At 57.9% G+C, this 951-nt stretch overlaps 1 protein-coding gene across 1 annotated transcript; it reads left to right on the top strand.

The window, feature by feature from the left end:
* Positions 1–242: 242 nt before the first annotated feature.
* On the top strand, positions 243–940 carry LOC104915442 (T-cell surface glycoprotein CD8 alpha chain-like; the record flags this gene model as incomplete). The annotated part of the gene is made up of 1 exon (XM_031557469.1): positions 243–940. A coding segment is annotated over exon 1 (344 nt), but the record flags the coding sequence as incomplete, so codon positions are not given.
* Positions 941–951: the final 11 nt, after the last annotated feature.

Here is a 951-nt window from a genome sequence, read left to right as displayed (position 1 = left end):
CTCCAAAGTTCACTGAGAAACATCACCCGCGCTCCGCTGCACCGCCCCGAGGACGATGGCCGGGTCTCCTGCACTGCTCCTCCTGCTCAGCCTGGGGCTCTGTGAGTATGGAAGCGGGAAGGATGCAATTCAGGGCTGCTCAGTGACTGCGCAGGGAAATGCGGGAGGTGGGACTGCAGTGGGATACAAGCATGAACAGAGTCTGTTCAGACAGGTTTTGCTGTAGGGGATGGAGAAGGGGAGAGACGGGGCAGTTTATTTAGCAGTTGTAAGAGGGAAAAACTCTGGAGAAGCTGGGAAATGGCAGCAGCCCCGAGCAGGCAGCTGAAGGACTGCTCTGAAGGGCAGCATCCATCTCGAGAGCCCGAAGCTCTCAACGCTGAGTCCCAGGGACTCCAGCACAGCACCCAAGTGTGCTGGATGCTGAGGCCCTCCCTCCACATTCACCCTCACAGCCCGGCTGCCTGCTTGCCACGCACCGCACCAGCAGGGAAAAGCCCTGCCCAAAGGCCCCGGGAGCTCTTCCCGAGCAGCACCTGAGGGGACATGGCTGACTTCTGCCCACAGGCTGCACCAAAGCCCAGGGACAGAGGAACATGATGGAGGCCAGGTTCCTCAACAGGAGTATGAAGCACCCCCAGGAGGGACAGCGGCTGGAGCTGGAGTGCCTGCATAACAAGAGGAACAGAACCCCATTCTGGATCCGCCTGGACAAGAGCAGGAACCTTCACTTCATTATCTCCAGTACACAGTCTTATCCCTCTGCCGTGCAGGAGGATGAGAAAACAGCTCCAAACTTTGAGGCACTATGGAGAGGAAACTCCTATCGGCTGGTGGTGAAGTTCTTCAGGGCACAGGACCAGGGGATCTATTTCTGCGTCATCTCCATCAACCAGGTGCTGCACTTCAGCTCTGGACAACCCGCCTTCTTCCCAGGTCAGCAACAGCTTC

This window comes from Meleagris gallopavo (assembly GCF_000146605.3).
Source record: "Meleagris gallopavo isolate NT-WF06-2002-E0010 breed Aviagen turkey brand Nicholas breeding stock chromosome 4 unlocalized genomic scaffold, Turkey_5.1 Chr4_random_7180001854200, whole genome shotgun sequence".
Taxonomy (NCBI): domain Eukaryota; kingdom Metazoa; phylum Chordata; class Aves; order Galliformes; family Phasianidae; genus Meleagris; species Meleagris gallopavo.
Note: the sequence above shows the minus strand (reverse complement) of the source record. Positions and strands in the feature narration are given on the sequence as shown.